Source organism: Mya arenaria, chromosome 1 (assembly GCF_026914265.1).
Source record: "Mya arenaria isolate MELC-2E11 chromosome 1, ASM2691426v1".
In the NCBI taxonomy this organism is placed as follows: domain Eukaryota; kingdom Metazoa; phylum Mollusca; class Bivalvia; order Myida; family Myidae; genus Mya; species Mya arenaria.
Genome location: NC_069122.1, coordinates 8,938,130 through 8,957,923, shown reverse-complemented (window position 1 = coordinate 8,957,923; position 19,794 = coordinate 8,938,130). Strand labels below are relative to the sequence as shown.

The following is a 19,794-nucleotide window of genomic DNA, read 5'->3' as shown; positions in this document are numbered from 1 at the left end:
AAATAAATAAATAAATAAATAAATAAATAAATAAATAAATAAATAAATAAATAAATAAATAAATAAATAAATAAATAAATAAATAAATAAATAAATAAATAAATAAATAAATAAAGAAGTATAAGAAGAAGAAGAAGAAGAAGAAGAAGAAGAAGAAGAAGAAGAAGAAGAAGAAGAAGAAGAAAACAAGTATCAAATAAAAAATAAGAAATAAAAGTAACAACTTCTACGCACAGGGTACAGAAGGTAGAAAAATCAGCTCTCTATGTGCTTATCAAATATTGCTCTCCCTTCTCTTTCCGGTTTATTTGTTGTTTTTTTATATCTATTTTTTGACATCATTGTCAGACATGACCGTTTTCTCAGAGATGTTATTGCACTTTTCGATCACAGTTACACTGACCTTCATAAAGTCCCTCCTACCATTTCACCGCGGAACTGTCTCGATTGACTTGATTAATCAGAATCATAAACCATTTGTCTAACTACGAGGGAACTTCATGTTTCCGTTTCCAGCCGGCTTTGGTATCAATATCAAATGAAGCCCTAAAAAGCTATGGAGAACAATTATTTCTGGCTAACAATACGACCGGATGTACTATGATTCTTGAAAACAGACAATCGCTTTGATGTATGTATTAAGGTCACGCGTTTGCGGTTAATGTGAACACTATTTTAGACAAAAAACTATAGTTAACCATCTGAATATGTCTTAGAATTCGAAGTACAATTAAATTGCCAAAAATACAAAAGTACAAGGCCATTATTTAGATGATTAAAGCTCTAAGTGACATATGAAACCGAAATACAAAACAACAATACTGTCCAAAATTTGCTAAGGATCATCTACGACTGCTAACATTTCCTCAATAGTCCTATGTTTAGGAACAAAATCATACACTGGCAGAACTGATGCAACGAAAATATATATTTAGTACACTTTAAGAAGCAGGATTTTTTTCAAAGCAAAAGTACTGTTATTCTAAAGTAAAAAATAAGTTTTTACCAAGGACAAGAATAACTAAATAAGACATATTCACTCAAACACACAAAAAAACATAACAAAAGAAGTCATGTTAGAAATGACAAAACGAAATTACAGCACAAACATAATCTCATCAAATATGCATTAACTAATGTTGTGTTAATTCAACTTTTATGAAATATAAGGACAAGCACCATGGTAGGCCCAGAATGAATCGTGCAGATAGCTGTCATTATTACAGACATACGTATCTTCAATGAAAATACCTGCTTATCTTTATGTCAACTTCCGTTTATTACTCTCTTTAACAAATTATAATGCACTCTTACGAAAATGTTTAAGTTATTTTGCGAAAATATAGTATAATAACGGTTTGTCAAAAAAAAAATACACTTCACAAGATGTTCACCCATATAATCGACACGGCGATCAAAACATACAATCACTTTTCAAATCCACTAGGAATCCATATCAGCCGATTATATTTGTGGTATTGTTTAATGGCAAAATAATAAACAGAAACACAGACAAGAAGTTCACCCTGAGTCAACACCAATGTCTGTCAATCGCCTACAAATAACTTTTGGGATTATCGCCCTGAAACGAACTTGAACGGTCAACGAATGCACTCTCATTATCCCTACGTGCGTTTACCGGATTTCGAGCGCTAAACTTTACATTCAAACAAAATTTATAAATGCAACCATCTTAGTTTGTACTAGAAGTTATTCATTTTAGGTCCCTTGTGGCGAAATCTACTACTTGTAAGAACGCTTGAGTTCGTTTCTTGGATAGGAAGAGGTACTTATGTTAACATTGAGAGAGGCATTAAACAATTTCCCTCGTAGTGATCTAACCCACAACATTTTGATTGAGAGGCGTACATTAATACCACAAGACCACTCGCCCGCACCATCTTCACAATTTAATATTAAAATAACACGCATCTAAACCATCTTTATTAAGATAGCACATATGTTCAACACCAGACGCCATTTGTGTAAAACTTTTACAAGCTGTCCTCAGGTTACCTTTTGGCAAGTGGACTCATTAAAAGTAGTTGAAAGGTTAAATATGGGTTAAATATTGACCAAGCAACATTAAGGATAATTTTGATCAATCCGGATTTATACAATCACTGCATCATATGTGACCTGTGTACTGCTACCTCAAAATGACCACATGCCAAGGGTCAGTGATGGCAGTAATGACATCAATACCGGTTTTAAACCTGTTGTGGAGTTTTTTGTATAGAGATTTGTTAAAAGAGAACTGGATACTCTACCAACGCGAATGATGGTTGGGCTTAGCACAGTAAGGTTTATTATGGATTAAACACACAACATCAATGGTTCAAATGGTTAAATATCTTACAGAACATCCTCCTGTGTAGCTCGAACTATGACCCATGGTATCACACACAGTACCGGGGTACCTGCAAGTGAATAGAGCAAACATCATCAGATGTAGATTGCGCATATTTAGCGACGTAAATCTTTCGCAAGTATTTAGATTTTTGTTCAAATTTCCAAGGTTTAAATCGAACTATATAATTAAAGCAATTATGGAATCATTGAAAGCAACAAAAAATTAAATATTTATTATAAAAAAAGGTTTTTTGATCAGCGACCTGACAAAAAATCTCGAAACAATAAATAGTTTAAAAAATGTTACAATATACAGTATTCTGAAATAGTTTTTTTTTTAATTTGAATAGAGTGCTAAATACAGTCTGTAAGACAGGCAACAGTAATCAACATATGAAGATATACACCCTCTGAACTTACCCCACCCAAAGAGGACGAATCTCTTGATTCCCGACCTCTTCGAGACTATGGCAACAGTTATCAACATGTGAAGATATACACCCTCTGAACTTACCCCACCCAGGAAATATACGCCCTCTGAACTTACCCCACCCAAAGAGTACGAGTCTTTTGATGCCCGACCTCTCCGAGAACATGGCGACAGTTATCAACATATGCAGATATATTCCCTCAGTGAAGATCCACATGTAGTTTGCACCAAGGATGTAGTTGAACACGGAGAAAAACGTCTTGCACTCCCAATGCTGAAACGTGAAAATGTGTAAACGTTATAATGTGAAATTGGGAAAATATAAAGGAAGAAAATGGGAAAATATGGCAAGGGAGAGTGTACGTTTTCTTTTATCCTTATTTGTGATGATGGGGGCAAATCATAATGAAAGGGTCAGCATTTGTCTTGGAAAGTGATAACGGCTTTAGGGACTCGTAGACGTTTCATTCGTGAACAGTGTGAACACTATTCTTGTTACAGTGACATCACATCAAAACACCATAAAAAATCACCATAATTTCAAATAAGAGCTCTTCTGTTATTTTTGTCAATGTAACAGAAAATGCTTTATGCTTTAAATTTTGCTAAAAAGCGTTAGTAACGCTTTTAAAACTAAAACTTTTTCGGGCTGGGATTTCAAAATTCGATTCAAATTAGTTTCCGTAAGATTCTGTTTGGTGTTTTTTTTTTTAAATAGTGAGTAATTCAAAACCTAAATTTCAACGAGGTTTAGATTGAATACTTAATTAAATTGTATGAGTCATTTAAAGCCGGGGACAAATGAGTTTTGGCCATGTTGCATTAACCAAATAATGTCAATAAGCACTCTGTGCTGGTATTCAATATGGTTTTTAACTGAATCTAAGAACGATGTAGCTTATCGGATTACTTGTTAATAATAACTGACCAATGAATGGAGTTAATGATGTATGATCATAAGAATAACTTAAGTTGAACATTGAATACCACTCCTGGCTTTTAAGACCTATTTTACGTGTGAAAGGGGATCAAAATGGATAAATATCATGAACCATTAATATGATGATTTGATAGTGTGCAAACATTTGTAATTATGAAGCATTATATATGTGTTTTGAACGATTCACACAGTAATATTGCTAAACAGTCCTTATATACCCAATATTTTTACTAATTAGGCAAATTGTTGAACTTAAAATACAATATATTGTATTTAATTTATGTTGTATAAAATAAACGGGTTGTCATGAAAAGGCAACTCCAAAAACAAAAGAAAAAAAGGGAACTGTTATTTTTCAGTTTCAATGTATTTCATGCTTCCGAAGTAACACTCCTTCATGATTTATTACGTGACAAAATGCTTCCATATCCATAAAAATCTCAGAAATGGATCTCATTTTGCCAGACCGCTGAGTGTTCAATTGTGATGTACTGAGTCTTCTGTTGCAAAATAATGATTTATCAAGTTACAGGAAATTTAAAACATAATAATTTAGATACAGCTTAAATTTTAACTTCATTTTACACGGAAAATATCCCTAAATAGACGATGGAAGAGGTTTTTAGTTTCATTGAGACAATGCAGATCAATACAATGTTAATGACCCGCCCTGAGTAATAGTAAGATGTCATGAAGTAAAATCTAAATGATTAAGAGTGGAATGAGTGAGCGTAGTGAACGAGCCATTCTTAATCATTTAGATATAACTTCAGGTCATCAAACTGACTTACAATATAACCTCATAGTCTAGAATTTAATGATTGCCGATCTGCAATTTCAATTTCTAATGCCATTCTCGTTCACCAGAGCGATGATGCTCTGCGTACCACATATTTATCATAATCAAAACTCTGAAGAAGGAGAATGTCTTATGCCAGATAAAGCGATAGTTTTATTCTATTGTCACGAACCACTGTGTTTACAAGGTCATTTTTTTTTCGAATAATAATGATTTGCCGAATTAATGAGATTTGAATATCGTGACGATATTTCTAAACATGTTACAAAAAACCGTTAATTTATATTTCCCTATAATTCTGTTATTTCGAACCACCTGTTTAGTTTGCAAAACAATTAACCAATCTCAAAAAAAGAAAAGCAGACTCATTTTTACCGGGCTGTTGGGAAGAAACCTGATCTTGCCATCCCCACTCTGCTCGACGTCAAAGCTGAACCCGACGCCGTTAACGAGTGCGTTCTCCTTGACGAATGAAATGATTGCTCGAAGTATGAAGGATAAAAACAGGTTGATGTGAATCGTGTTCCGTGGACAGTGAAGTCTCCTGTGAATAAGAAATTGGATTAGTATACATTTAGATGTCAAGATGCGCAATGCATGGCAATGCTTGAAAACACGTATCTTATGCAATCTTAAATATTTACAATCATGCAATCGTAAGCATAACTTATGGAAACGTAAATTGCTCAAGTATAAATAATAAAATATTGCACAAAAAGAATATCATTAATAAGTTCTGTTTAATTATTTGATAACTGCACGTCGATAAAAAAAACATGTCGTATAGATGTTTGATTTCTTCATTCGATCATTTTCTTTAAATGAACCCTCATATGGGTTTTATTACTGTGTCATTAGCATGACGTCACAAGTCAATCATTTTGCTGACATAGAAATAGAAACACTGACAGAGTTTCAGTGTTATGAACAATCAATTGACCACGCCAACACACCCCCTCCTCCCAAGATCCGGGGAATAGCGGGGACTTTCACTTTCGGTCCAGCAAATCCCGGGTAAAATCCACGCCCTGCGGGAAAAAAACTGCTGGTAAAGTCCCCGCCAAATGCCCAAACACCCGGGATACCTAGGTAAGGCCATTCTCCGCTATTTTCGGTGCGAAAACAAAACCACTGAGTTCACTCGGAACTCCGGGGCCACCTGTAAGATAAAAAACCACGGCCTATCGCCCCCTCCCCCCCCCGCCATCCCCGGTATACCCCGGGGGCGTTGTTACACTTGACTGGTGCATTAACTTCAATAAAACATGCACTTATCTGAATTTATTTTAAAGATAGTTCGCAAAACTGGTCACGTGACCAGCTGACCAGAGCTAGAAAAGCAGACGATCAACAGATCTGATAATTCAATAAAGTCTGTAGCACTTGGTAACCAGTTCGAATTGTATGAAAGTGACAGGATAGAAGAGTTAACAAGTGATTATATTGTATGGCTGTGTCTGAAACACAATATATTTAACGCACTCCTGATATAAAGTGCGTGCACTTTTAAAGTGTGTAAAATGCTATGCAGCGTATTTAAAGTTGACAACGTGCCGAGATTGGCGAGACGTTTAATCAAGTCTCAAAGGATTGATTTCATACTTGGAACATATTTTCAACAGTATTACACTGTTAAATATCTATCCTAAGTACAATCAAAGCGCTTAAAGCGTTGAATGGTTTTCGGCCTGCAACGTTTTGTGAGCATAGTCAATCTTCTAAATCATGTAATTGTTAAACATATTTATAAACATAAACATCTAAAGATAGTATATGCTCGCTCATAATTTCCTTCGCAAAAACTTTAATGTTGATTCTCAATGAGATCATGGAGTATACGTCACTTGAAATGTGGCATACGCCAAACTGTGAGTTACTTATAAGGTATGTAGTAATACTCAATATCATATAAAACATCATCTGGAGCTTTTGTTTCATATACAATGCACTGCCACGGAAAAGGCATTAAGGAATTTTTAGTAACCCTTCTCTACACTTCAAACTTGACTTGAGTCGTATTTAATTTACTAACAGGGTATGCCAGCTTAACCAAACGTATCACACTAAAATGCATTGGACATATTAATTAGGTTTATGTTTAAGACTTCTTTCTACAACGCCAAATACCTCAGGGTCGAATCACCCACATACTATTTCTTCCCTGTATGCTTTATGTACAGGTATCTGAATGATGCCCTAAACATATGTCACTCGTGGACAAAATGAAGCGTGTATATCAGTTGTGTTTTTAAATATGCATATGCATTATGCTACATGCTCAAGATATTGGACTTAACTTACTGAGACAAACTAAGAACTATTCACATACTTTCCGTTTCATTCGGCATAACATGACTATGACAAAAATTGTAGCAGGTCGACAGCCTGTCAACGCTTTACGCGGTTTGATTTGAATTGTAAAAGTGTATGATATTCATTTAGTAATTGGTTAAAAGGTTGTTCGTATGTAGTTACACAAGATTTTACAAGCACAATTAAAAACTAACAATCTCAATAAAAAATTTCAAGTAATAGCCGATTTAGGCAATTTAAAACAAGGAAATTATACTTATGAAAAAACTGAATGTAGGAAAAAATAAAGTATCATAATTTCACTTAAAACATTATGATTTGATATCTTACGCCTAATTAGCATTTAATTACATCACAATACGATCCATATTTTTCCGTCTCTTAACGACTTCTCAGAGTTTATTTCCGGGAAATAAACCTGTACGAATGCGATGACCCACATTCTATTCTTATCTACAATGTACATGTAGATACTATCGGGCTCCGGCCGAAGCAAAATCTAAACACAGGTATACAATACATGTATTTATTTGATTCAGTACGCGTTCATTTTGCTACTATTTGCGGATTCTGCTTTTCTTTATTGCGATCTGTAATTCGCCGATATCAAAACATATATAAATTGCGTTATATTACGCAAAACGCATCTTTTTCAAACTATATTAACCGCATAACATTAAGACTCCTTACAGCGCTATTTATAACAAGCTAATAAATATGCAGATCGCAGTCCGTAGCAATTAGAGCAGATTGCTTACTAGGTATTTTCGATGTAAATGGTATTGTAAATTAGGTCGGTGACCACCGCAGTTCTATTCGCGCTGGGGTTGATTCGCCCGTGCGCGCATTAATTCGCTAAGAGTTAAAAATGTTATGTCGATCTGCCGATGCGATTTCCGAGATACGGTTTTAAAAGTCTGCAGGCCTACAGCCTAAAAAAACTCTTCTTGAGGCTGACCTCTACTATAGTCAAGAAAAAATGGGGTAGTTCTGGTAACTTACTTAATGTAGACCATGATACCGACGGCAAATATAAGCGCTGCCAATGAGATTCCATATCCAATGTTGTACATGAGACGTATTCGTGGCATGTGGGTCTGAAATTGCACAAAGTAAGTACTTAAGTCTGAGACGTATTCGTGGCATAATGGTCTGAAATTGCACAAATTAAGAACTTAAGCCTGGGTAGCATTCGTGGCATATGGGTCTGAAATTGCACAAAGTAAGAACTTAAGTCTGAGACATATTTGTGGCATATTGGTCTGAAATTGCACAAAGTAAAAACTTAAGTCTGAGACGTATTCGTGGCATATGGGTCTGAAAGTGCACAAAGTCAGAACTTAAGTCTGAGGCGTATTCGTGGCATATGGGTCTGACATTGCACAAAGTCAGAACTTCAGTCTGAGGCGTATTCGTGGCATATGGGTCTGAAATTACACAAAGTAAGAACTTCAGTCTGAGACATATTCGTGGCATATGGGTCTGAAATTACACAAAGTAAGAACTTAAGTCTGAGACGTATTCGTTGCATGTGGGCCTGAAATTACACAAAGTAAGTACTTAAGTCTGAGACGTATTCGTGGCATGTGGGTCTGAAATTGCACAAAGTTAGTACTTAAGTCTGAGACGTATTTGTGGCATATTGGTCTGAAATTGCACAAAGTAAGAACTTAAGCCTGGGTCGTATTCGTGGCATATGGGTCTGAAATTGCACAAAGTAAGAACTTAAGTCTGAGACATATTTGTGGCATATTGGTCTGAAATTGCACAAAGTAAGAACTTAAGTCTGAGACATATTCGTGGCATATGGGTCTGGAACTACACAAAAAAATAACTTAAGTCTGAGACGTATTCGTGGCATATGGGTCTGGAATTACACAAAGTAAGAACTTAAGTCTGAGACATATTCGTGGCATATGGGTCTGGAACTACACAAAAAAATAACTTAAGTCTGAGACGTATTCGTGGCATATGGGTCTGGAATTACACAAAGTAAGAACTTAAGTCTGAGACATATTCGTGGCATATGGGTCTGAAATTACACAAAGTAAGAACTTAAGTCTGAGACGTATTCGTGGCATATGGGTCTGAAATTGCACAAAGTCAGAACTTAAGTCTGAGGCGTATTCGTGGCATATGGGTCTGGAATTACACAAAGTAAGAACTTAAGTCTGAGACATATTCGTGGCATATGGGTCTGAAATTGCACAAAGTAAGTACTTAAGCCTAAGACGTATTCGTGGCATATGGGTCTGAAATTGCACAAAGTCAGAACTTAAGTCTGAGGCGTATTCGTGGCATATGGGTCTGAAATTGCACAAAGGAAGAACTTAAGTCTGAGGCGTATTCGTGGCATATGGGTCTGAAATTGCACAAAGTCAGAACTTAAGTCTGAGGCGTATTCGTGGCATGTGGGTCTGAAATTACACAAAGTAAGTACTTAAGTCTGAGACGTATTCGTGGCATAATGGTCTGAAATTGCACAAAGTAAGAACTTAAGCCTGGGTCGCATTCGTGGCATATGGGTCTGGAATTACACAAAGTAAGAACTTAAGTCTGAGACGTATTCGTGGCATATTGGTCTGAAATTACACAAAGTAAGAACTTAAGTCTGAGACGTATTCGTGGCATATGGGTCTGAAATTGCACAAAGTCAGAACTTAAGTCTGAGGCGTATTCGTGGCATATGGGTCTGGAATTACACAAAGTAAGAACTTAAGTCTGAGACATATTCGTGGCATATGGGTCTGAAATTGCACAAAGTAAGTACTTAAGCCTAAGACGTATTCGTGGCATATGGGTCTGAAATTGCACAAAGTCAGAACTTAAGTCTGAGGCGTATTCGTGGCATATGGGTCTGAAATTGCACAAAAAAAGAACTTAAGTCTGAGACGTATTCGTGGCATATGGGTCTGGAATTACACAAAGTAAGAACTTAAGTCTGAGACATATTCGTGGCATATGGGTCTGAAATTGCACAAAGTAAGTACTTAAGCCTAAGACGTATTCGTGGCATATGGGTCTGAAATTGCACAAAGTCAGAACTTAAGTCTGAGGCGTATTCGTGGCATATGGGTCTGAAATTGCACAAAGTAAGAACTTAAGTCTGAGGCGTATTCGTGGCATATGGGTCTGAAATTGCACAAAGTCAGAACTTAAGTCTGAGGCGTATTCGTGGCATGTGGGTCTGAAATTACACAAAGTAAGTACTTAAGTCTGAGACGTATTCGTGGCATAATGGTCTGAAATTGCACAAAGTAAGAACTTAAGCCTGGGTCGCATTCGTGGCATATGGGTCTGGAATTACACAAAGTAAGAACTTAAGTCTGAGACGTATTCGTGGCATATGGGTCTGGAATTACACAAAGTAAGAACTTAAGTCTGAGACGTATTCGTGGCATAATGGTCTGAAATTGCACAAAGTCAGAACTTAAGTCTGAGACGTATTCGTGGCATATTGGTCTGAAATTGCACAAAGTAAGTACTTAAGCCTAAGACGTATTCGTGGCATATGGGTCTGAAATTGCACAAAGTCAGAACTTAAGTCTGAGGCGTATTCGTGGCATATGGGTCTGAAATTGCACAAAGTAAGAACTTAAGTCTGAGGCGTATTCGTGGCATATGGGTCTGAAATTGCACAAAGTCAGAACTTAAGTCTGAGGCGTATTCGTGGCATGTGGGTCTGAAATTACACAAAGTAAGTACTTAAGTCTGAGACGTATTCGTGGCATAATGGTCTGAAATTGCACAAAGTAAGAACTTAAGCCTGGGTCGCATTCGTGGCATATGGGTCTGGAATTACACAAAGTAAGAACTTAAGTCTGAGACGTATTCGTGGCATATGGGTCTGATATTGCACAAAGTCAGAACTTAAGTCTGAGACGTATTCGTGGCATATGGGTCTGACATTGCACAAAGTCAGAACTTCAGTCTGAGGCGTATTCGTGGCATTTGGGTCTGAAATTGCACAAAGTCAGAACTTAAGTCTGAGGCGTATTCGTGGCATATGGGTCTGAAATTACACAAAGTAAGTACTTAAGTATGCGACGCATTCGTGGCATATTGGTCTGAAATTGCACAAAGTAAGAACTTAAGTCTGAGACGTATTCGTGGCATATGGGTCTGAAATTGCACAAAGTAAGAACTTAAGTCTGAGACGTATTCGTGGCATATGGGTCTGAAATTGCACAAAGTAAGAACTTAAGTCTGAGACGTATTCGTGGCATATGGGTCTGAAATTGCACAAAGTCAGAACTTAAGTCTGAGGCGTATTCGTGGCATATGGGTCTGAAATTGCACAAAGTCAGAACTTAAGTCTGAGGCGTATTCGTGGCATATGGGTCTGAAATTGCACAAAGTAAGAACTTAAGTCTGAGGCGTATTCGTGGCATATGGGTCTGGAATTACACAAAGTCAGAACTTAAGTCTGAGGCGTATTCGTGTTATATGGGTCTGAAATTGCACAAAGTAAGAATATAAGCCTGAAAATGGATCTGAGATTGCACAGAGTAATTAGTTAAGTCTGCGAATGGTTCTGAAATTGCAAAAGGTAAGAACTTAAGCAAAATAAGTACTTAAGCCTAAGACGTATTCATTGCATATGGGTCTAAAATCACACAAAGAAAGTACCTAAGCCTGAGACGTATTCGTCTGAATATAGGTCTATAATTACACAAAGTAAGAGTACGTTTGGCATAGTCTGGGTGATATATAAGGCAGATTGTTCAAAACTTTGTTTAAGTTAACAACTCGATTAACGACCTCGTTGTTAACTTTCAAACATGATAATTTTTTACGATGGTCTCATATATTTGAATAAATAAACCCAGCTGAAACGGTTGTCACATTTCTTGTCAGAAATACTGAAGATCACAAGTGTGTACATTAAATTTCCCGAGCAGTTAATATTTCAAAGTAAACATTGATTACTTTAACAACGTTTTTTAACTTCAACAAGGTTCTGAAAAATTGGCCCATTCACTTCAAATTAAATCGTACTATACAGCATGGTCTTAGAAAAGTGAAATAAGTAGTTATGATGTGTTCGTGATTTCATGTAATACATGTCTTTTTCTGCTAATATGAACGACAATTGATACAGTGTGTGTATACCACGTGATAAATTGCGTCACAAATGTTTCGTCGGAAGACAATATTTTGCTTCGAATGGATACTTCAAACAAAGACAACTCTACTATATTTTCACAATTTTAAATGAAACATAGCACATTCTAAGCCGCTTACAAAGCCCAGCGATAGAGAAACAGTTCATACTGTTGACCGGGTAATAATTCAGTCCAAGACAATTTGATAGCTTTCAAATAAAACAGTAAGATACAACATTTTTGTATTTATATAACGAATCAGTTAATAACATAATTATAATATAAACCCTCGAAACTTTTATGTCAACCCCGGCTATAGCTTCGGTTGACATAATCTTTTCGGGGTTAAAATTAAATACTATCACCATCCATGGGATCTAATATTTATATAATACATCACTACCATTCTTGCGAAAGATAAAGACAAAAACAACTTTCAAAGGACTACTTACAGCTATGATTTCAGGGACGTGTTCATATTGATCGTCGTATTTCTCGCTGAAGCAGAGGGTAAGGTTTGTCCACGTCGAGTTCGTGTCCGGCCGTATGTACCAATGACCACTGCCGTCACACGTCTTCGACGCATTGGCTGGAAACCAGAAAGATACAAGAACTAAAAGATGTCATCTACTCGAACATTGAATTGACTAATGGCGTCTGCTCTAAACTGTCATTGACTTATAGTTTGTCATTAACGTACGCTGTCTGCTTTAACATATCATTGACCAATGATGTCTGCTCTATTCTGCCATTGACTAATGCTGTCTGCTGTAATCTCTCTTTGACTAATGCTGTCTGCTCTATCGTGTCATTGACTAATGGTGTCTGCTCTATGGTGTCATTGACTAGTGCTGTCTGCTCTATCGTGTCATTGACTGATGCTGTCTGCTCTATCGTGTCATTGACTAATGCTGTCTGCTCTATCGTGGCATTGACTAATGTTGTCTGCTCTATCGTGTCATTGACCAATTCTGTCTGCTCTTTCGTGTCATTGACTAATGCTGTCTGCTCTATCGTGTCATTGACTAATGCTGTCTGCTCTATCGTGTCATTGACTAATGCTGTCTGCTCTATCGTGTCATTGACTAATGCTGTCTGCTCTATCGTGTCATTGACTAATGCTGTCTGCATTATCGTGTCATTGACTAATGCTGCATGCTCCACCGTGTCATTGACTAGTGCTGTCTTCTTTATCGTGTCATTGACTAATGCTGTCTGCTCTATCTCGTCATTGACTAATGCTGCATGCTCCATCGTGTCATTGATGCGATTGAAAATTAATTACGGCTGTGGTGTTGCGTGTTCGATTGATTGACATTATCAGGTGATGTAATCAATGTATCCTGAACAGGTCAACATCCCGAGCTTTTGTTAAAGTCCCGGTTGCCTTATGGACTAGCTTGCTGTTTCTACTTTTTTCTTGACTTCACCCGCTGTCGGGTCCGAAACCCGCTAAAACCAAAATGCTTTTTTTATGCTATAACTGTATTTTTTCTGCAATTTCAATATCATAGGGTAAAATTTTGATAAAATGATGCATTACCGGGAAAACTAATTTTTGGTCCAAAAACATGAGCGAGTCACTTTAATGTAACATTTTAGATCATATTTCATAATCTACTGTATTTTGATGTTTAAAATATGTTTCTTCAGCATCAATAACAAAAAACTGCCACTTGTAATGAAAATCCAAGTTAGTAGTCAATAAATCTTGAATTTTCTTTTAATGTAACATTTAAGATCATTATGCATAATCTAGTGTATTCTGATGTTTAAATTATGTTTCTTCAGCATCAATGATAAATACTGCTTTCTGCATTAAAAAAAATCTAAGTAGTCAATAAACCTTGTTTTTTTTTCTTTTAATGTGACATTTCAGATCATTTTTCATAATCTATTTAGATAAAGACGTTTGATCTATCCGCGAAACTTCAATACATTATTGTTATACTTCAAAACTCGTGTTGAATAAAGTTTCTTTGTGCTGGGTTAAAAGGAAAAGATATCCTCTCCACGATGATGATAAGAAATATCGTGCTATGTTGTTGAAAGTTGGTATAAACATAACGTCATCTTGCTAAATGTTGACACGTACCAAGAATTCGGTTTTTCTGGTACAGCGGATAGATATTTCCGGTGAATTCAACCGTGCTGGAAAACTCTATCTTGCACCCCCATACTAGATGGGTCACCCAATGTGACGCAACTTTTTTTTTTATTTCTTTGAGTATCCACTTTATGTAAGGATACTTACGATATTTCAATAGATGATTTCCATAAACATTAATTTTACAAAAAAACGATTCAAAACAAAACAAAATAACCATTAAAAGACGTTATTATGTTTAAGAAACTTCGTATACAGTGAATAAAAATGGGCAAGCCTCGTTACCTGGCAAAGCAGTTGCCATCGGGTCGGATTTTTCTATCCGGACCGGAAACACATCACATGACAGATATTGTTCTACTTTTTTTCTCGTGCCTTATTTATTATATAAGTTAAATTGTGGTTGCGTAATACTCAAACCAAGCCTCTAAGGTCCGTTTACAAAAAGGTTCAAGGTCAAACACATTTCGTTTTAGGTCAGAATTCCATGAAACTTATACCAAATCTTAGGAGAAAAACATTTGCAAATTCTAATCAAATGTTAAAATAATATGGCTTTAGGGGTAAATGTTGAAAATAAACTGCAAGCGAAACATTCCTTGACAAGGTTATTTGCTCAACATCAGCTTCAATGTTAAACAACGTCGCTATTTTCGCGTACCGGTTTCTGAATTTAATAAAATTCCTAAAACATTTATGATCACTGTCATGATTTGTAAATTGTTTCAATAGGTATTCCTGTAATTGAATATCAATTTGATCTTGATTCATGTTTCATTTTTTTGTATCATGCAAACTTTTTTTTTTAAAGTATTTTAAATTTCAAAAAAAATATTCAAAGTGCTTCGTGTTCCATACCCTAAGTTCCCATAGTATCGTTCAGATGACATATGGTCATATCTGTACAATAGTTTTATCAAAATGGTCTGAAATAGGCCACGCTATTCATAACAGTATTTATATTCAAATACACAAAGCCTGACCACGAATGTTTATAATTATACGAACAGCCCTGTTCGAATAGGCGAACATATGTTTTATAAAAAAGGCCGAGGAAGCCCGCTTTACAGTTCTGTAAATCGCCGAATTTGATCTCTTTTATATACCTAATAAACATGAACAAAAGAAATGCATGTCCTCGTTTTTTATTGGCCCGCACAAAAATGCAAACACCAACCAAGGAGTGATTTTAAACATCGCAAGTATGAATTCGCTCCTGCGAATCTTGATTACGTCCCCTGTCCTATAAGACATACTAATGGCGTAATATTCCATGTATTGCTTTATCATATTGAATTGATCAATATATCAAAATATGTATCTTAAATTGACATTTTATTTATTCAATGTACACTGCTTAACGGTCTTGCAACACTTAATAAGATGTTAATTGAGTAAAACGATATGCAATATATTTTTAAGTAATTGTTTCATGAATCAAGTGACGTATACCAACCTCCGATGTTGGCGCCGTTGACGTAATCCGGGCACGGTGCCGTTGCGGTTGTACCATTAACAGTGGCTGGCCAACAGAGGACGCCATCCCACGTCCGCGGACACCGGTCAATCCCTGTAATAAGGAAACGCAGCTTTATCGATAGGCTCTGTATGTTTTGGAAATGTCCGGGCATGGCGGGCTCGCAGTTTTGCCGTTGGCGATGGCAAACAAAGGCCGCCATTACTCACCCGTGGATAGTGGCTAGTCGCAGAACTGAGTAAGCAGGGTTTAAAGGGGTACTCCGTCGGCTATAAAACATGCTGGACACAATAATAGCGTTTTTAGATCTGCACATTCATATGATAAGGGAAGAGACTGCGCTCAAATGTCCTAGCCAATTGATTAACATTAACCAATGGACGTGTATGACCGCAAAGAGTTTGCTTAAACAATTAACTTTAAAGCTGCACTCTCACGGATTTACCATTTTGACATTTTTTTTGTCTTGGAACGGGCCAATTTATCCGAAAATTCATGTAAATCAGTCATATAAGACTGCTGACAAAACACTGCAGATTTTTATATTTCAGTTCAAAAATGTATCCTTTATGCATTTTTCTTAAACCGTTAGTAACGGTTTTGGCCATAAAACATAAATTTTGGAATGGAAATATAAAAATCTTCGATCTGATCTTTTGTCAGCAGAAACTTATGCAAATTTGCTCATTCCAAGTCAAAAATAAAAAAGTTGAAAAAACACGGTAAATATGTGAGAGTGAAGCTTTAAAGATGGATGGCGGCTATTTATATGGATTGACTGGACACGGTGCCGTCGTTGTTGGCCGTTGCCACCGATCAGCCTATGAAAGGAAGATACATTGTATCGTGCAAGACTGCAGTATATCCTTACATAAATAAAAACATTGGATACATTTATCTTTGTTTGTTTTTCTCAAGGCTCCGTTTCTATCAGATTTCTTTTAAAATAAACATTTTCCTTCTCGAATTCGAACGCACCTGTTCATTATATTCGTGAATACTACGGCTGGATTATTCACCAATGCCAGTAGAACCGGCTTTATTGTAAAGGACGCATGCACATATAACTACAGTGTGGAAGATGTCGAGGCGTCTTTAATAACCTCCATAATTATATGCGTGTATATAATTTTTGTTGCATAAGAATTGCCTTATCGACCGAAAGTAAAACTAGAAATTTAGTTACAACAGTTGTTTGTTTTTAATGTTTTGTGACTTTCCTTTAAAGGCGCACAATACAGGCTTATGCAAAAATAATATATTTAAAGCTTTGTCGTGTTTATCTCATTTAAAACAGGGTCCGTGTTTAAAGTAAATGATAAAAACTAAAACATATGATTTAGATATAGATTAAAAGATAGTTTGGCTTTTTCAACTGGTTAATTTGTGGCATCGTAGCTATTAATTAATCGATTGAAAATATATATAGGCTTTCTTTTTCATCTGAATCTTAAATCATACGTTTTCTTTTTATTATTTTAAGTCAAATGAGTTTAATATGATAAATCAATAAGATTTAAAATCTGTTTGTTTGCATCAACTTGTATTTGGCACCTTTAATGTCTGTGCTGCCTTTGCCTAAAGTGCTTTAAACAGGGTAAACGTTAGATGTTTGACTATTGGACTTTTCCCCGTAGTTTCTAATGGTACGATACTATACGCTGTTTACCATATACCGTTTCGTCTGCGCCGTTTAGGGGCTTAGTTTATATTTCGGTATCAGACGACAATGGCGGAAATCGTAACAATTTAGTTAAATACTAAATTTAAATAAATAAATAAAGTTAGTTTTGTTCGGTATAATAAAATTAATATTGCCATCCTTTAGGGGAACAGTTTATCTTGCAAAGCCGCGGAAACACAGTCGACAGAGACTCTAGCCGAGTACCGCTTTCGCCGGCTCCGTTCGTTTTCGAATTATAAAGCTTGTTTTGCTGTGCATGCATATAATTGGTTATTGTCTGCGTTTGAATGAGGCATATAAATCATCCTATAAACAATTTATTCTGCTTTCTTTGATGAAAAGCAGATTGCGCGATTACACATGAAATCATTTCTTTTCCAGAATTACGACGTTTATAATAGATATTATGTTTATTCTAAGATTTACCAAAGGAAGAAAGTAAAAAGCTTACAAAAGGAAATCAAGAAAATTTATGACCACTGGGTTATAGAGTGATAAACACGTGTAAAACACGTGGACACGCTTTGCACGTGCAATGTGCATACCTACAGCAAAGTATTGGCTTGTGCATGCCGTGATTGAACTACAGAAATAACTGTGCATAGAAATGTCACACTTTGATGATAAAATAAACAAGAACAGTCCTTACTTTGATTTTAGCATGTCACGATTTTGCAAAAACACAACACGAAAATTAAAAATTGAAATAAGATATTTAAAAAAGTCTAGTATTTAAAGCTGCACTCTCACAGATTGAACGTTTTGACAACTTTTTTTGTCTTGGAACGAGCCATATTTTGCGAAAATGCATGAAAACCAGTTATATAATAAGACTGCTGACGAAAATATAAGATCGCAGATTTTTATTTTTCAGTTCAAAAATTGATGTTTTATTAATTTATCCTAAACCGTCAGTAACGGTTTAAGCCCTAAAACATTAATTTTCGAACGGAAATATGAAAATCCGCGATCTGATCTTTTGTCAGCAACCTTTTATCATTGGTTTGCAGATATTAACGCAAAAAATGCTTATTCCAAGTTACACACTGACCGATCTCCATGAACATATCGTAAAAATATGTTTTCACAACTCTTATAATTAACATCACACGACCCGAGCTTCACGCTCGTGTATAATTTCAATAACTCGGGCACTCATGTGTGCAGTAACTATTTCATATTTAATCATATAACAAGGATAAAATCGTTGCCACTGAATCAAGCCAAACGTCACGGCTTAAGCAGTGGTAAATCTGGTGATACATTTGTTACAGACGACAATAGCCGTACTCGTATGGATTCAAGTACCATTTTTACGCCTGAAAACCAATGTCATATTGACCAACATTTGACCAATGAAATCCTTTCCAGCCTAGTCCGATACAATTTATTACCATTTTGATTTTGAGATTAACTCATTTGAACTGGAATATTATAACATATTCAATAGGAACCTGAGAAAAAGTAAACAATATCTAATATAGTATATTTGAATTTTAAATAAAATCACAGGGAAGGCACACAAACATTTGGAATTATTTCGTGGGGAGGACCATAACTATACGTTTATTCTTGACTCATGGTTGGGTCTGTCTGAAAATAAACCTTCAAAGGCGCGTCTTCTTCCCACCACCATCATCTGTTCAAAACCTTACCAGGATGGAAGCATCAATGAAATGAAGATTTGCAGCTTTGCCACTTGGGTCTGAACTCAGATTTGAGACTGCTCGTGATCATTTGGCCAGGAGTGGTATTCAATATGCAACTTACGTCAATCTTCTGGTCATACATCATTGACTTCATTCACTGTATTGGTTGGTTATTTATACCTCGCATCCGATACGCTACATCAAACGTAGATACAATTAAGACCAATAATGAATACAACCCCAGGACAATTTGCCCTATCAGTGTTTGCTCTATGTTTTGTGTATCATGCTTAATGTGTTTAATGATGTTTTCTTGGTAAATACTAAACTTATAAATGGCTGATTTGTTTCTTCTAAATTATAGAATTGGTGTTTTCCTGCAAACGAAATGTAAAGCATATCTTGAGATATTTAGTGTGCATAAGTGTACGCCTGTAGGTTGCATTATGTGTTGTGCACGCCTGTACCTGTAGGTTGCATTATGTGCTTTTGTGCCATTGTATTAGTTTGAGACATATAAATGACTGTTTACTCTTTGTGAGATAAAAGTTAGGCATGCCTTGTGTATAGTTATCCTGCTGTATTAGTGTAAGGCATGCCTTGTGTATAGTTATCCTGCTGTATTAGTGTAAGGCATGCCTTGTGTATAGTTATCCTGCTGTATTAGTGTAAGGCACGTGATCTCCTTCTCCAACAGAAAGCGACGTTGTTCTTCAAGCCCAACCTCCGCAGTCTTCTGAAAACCACACACAAAACTATACATGAGAAACTTCGGGGGTAAGGCCAGCCGCCTAATTTACAATTGGCAAACAACAGTTAACACGAATACCAAAAAGTGGATAGACAATGAAAAGTTAAGTAAATGTTCATTTGGAACGGATGTGGAAACACAGGGGTTAAAAAATAGGGTAGTTTTTTTAGAACCGTGTTGCATTACC

At 36.1% G+C, this 19,794-nt stretch overlaps 1 protein-coding gene across 5 annotated transcripts in view; it reads right to left on the bottom strand.

Annotated features, from left to right (window-relative positions):
• Positions 1-19,794, bottom strand: part of LOC128238599 (parathyroid hormone/parathyroid hormone-related peptide receptor-like) — a 96,484-nt gene that overhangs the window by 8,425 nt on the left and 68,265 nt on the right. For all 5 annotated transcript variants that reach the window (XM_052954723.1, XM_052955057.1, XM_052954889.1 and 2 more), the window contains 7 exons: positions 19,496-19,592; positions 15,503-15,616; positions 12,392-12,528; positions 7,837-7,931; positions 4,897-5,065; positions 2,900-3,056; positions 2,360-2,420 (listed from right to left, as the gene is read on the bottom strand). In XM_052954723.1, coding sequence (XP_052810683.1) covers positions 2,360-2,420; positions 2,900-3,056; positions 4,897-5,065; positions 7,837-7,931; positions 12,392-12,528; positions 15,503-15,616; positions 19,496-19,592 — 830 coding nt within the window. The remainder of the gene's footprint in view (positions 1-2,359; positions 2,421-2,899; positions 3,057-4,896; positions 5,066-7,836; positions 7,932-12,391; positions 12,529-15,502; positions 15,617-19,495; positions 19,593-19,794) is intronic.